Raw genomic sequence first — 438 nt, forward strand, 5'->3', positions numbered from 1 at the left:
GGGGGGTGAGGGTCTGGGGGGGTGAGGGTCGGGGGTGGGGCCGCGCTCGGACTCTCACCACTTGCCGCTCTGCAGGAGGCCCCGCTCCCGGCACAGGCCGCTCACCGCCATCAGGCCCCGCTTCACCTCCTTCAGCTCCGGGAACTCACTCAGCGCCGCCATTGTCCTCCCGCTCACACTCACAACCAATCACGGCACAGCGGCTAGGGTAACCAATCAGAACGGACATCCACCAGCCAATCACTGCACAGCGTCCGGGATAACCAATCAGAACGCTCATCCGCCAGCCAATCACTACACAGGGTCTGATGGTAAACCATAGGGTGGGCATCATCCAGCCAACCAGAATCAAACTCCTCATTTAGCCAATCAGAGCGCACAAAGTCTTGACCAATCACATTCCAGTGTAGTATCCACCACTCAGAATGGATACTCTTC

General features: G+C 59.1%; 1 protein-coding gene across 1 annotated transcript in view; it reads right to left on the reverse strand.

Annotated features, from left to right (window-relative positions):
- cdc23 (CDC23 (cell division cycle 23, yeast, homolog)) overlaps positions 1–200 on the reverse strand; it is a 53,768-nt gene extending 53,568 nt beyond the window's left edge. The window contains exon 1 of the mRNA XM_043704075.1: positions 59–200. Coding sequence (XP_043560010.1) covers positions 59–162 — 104 coding nt within the window. The 5' untranslated portion in view covers positions 163–200. The remainder of the gene's footprint in view (positions 1–58) is intronic.
- Between the last annotated feature and the right edge of the window lie 238 nt (positions 201–438).

This window comes from Chiloscyllium plagiosum, chromosome 14 (genome assembly GCF_004010195.1).
Source record: "Chiloscyllium plagiosum isolate BGI_BamShark_2017 chromosome 14, ASM401019v2, whole genome shotgun sequence".
Classification (NCBI taxonomy): Eukaryota; Metazoa; Chordata; class Chondrichthyes; order Orectolobiformes; family Hemiscylliidae; genus Chiloscyllium; species Chiloscyllium plagiosum.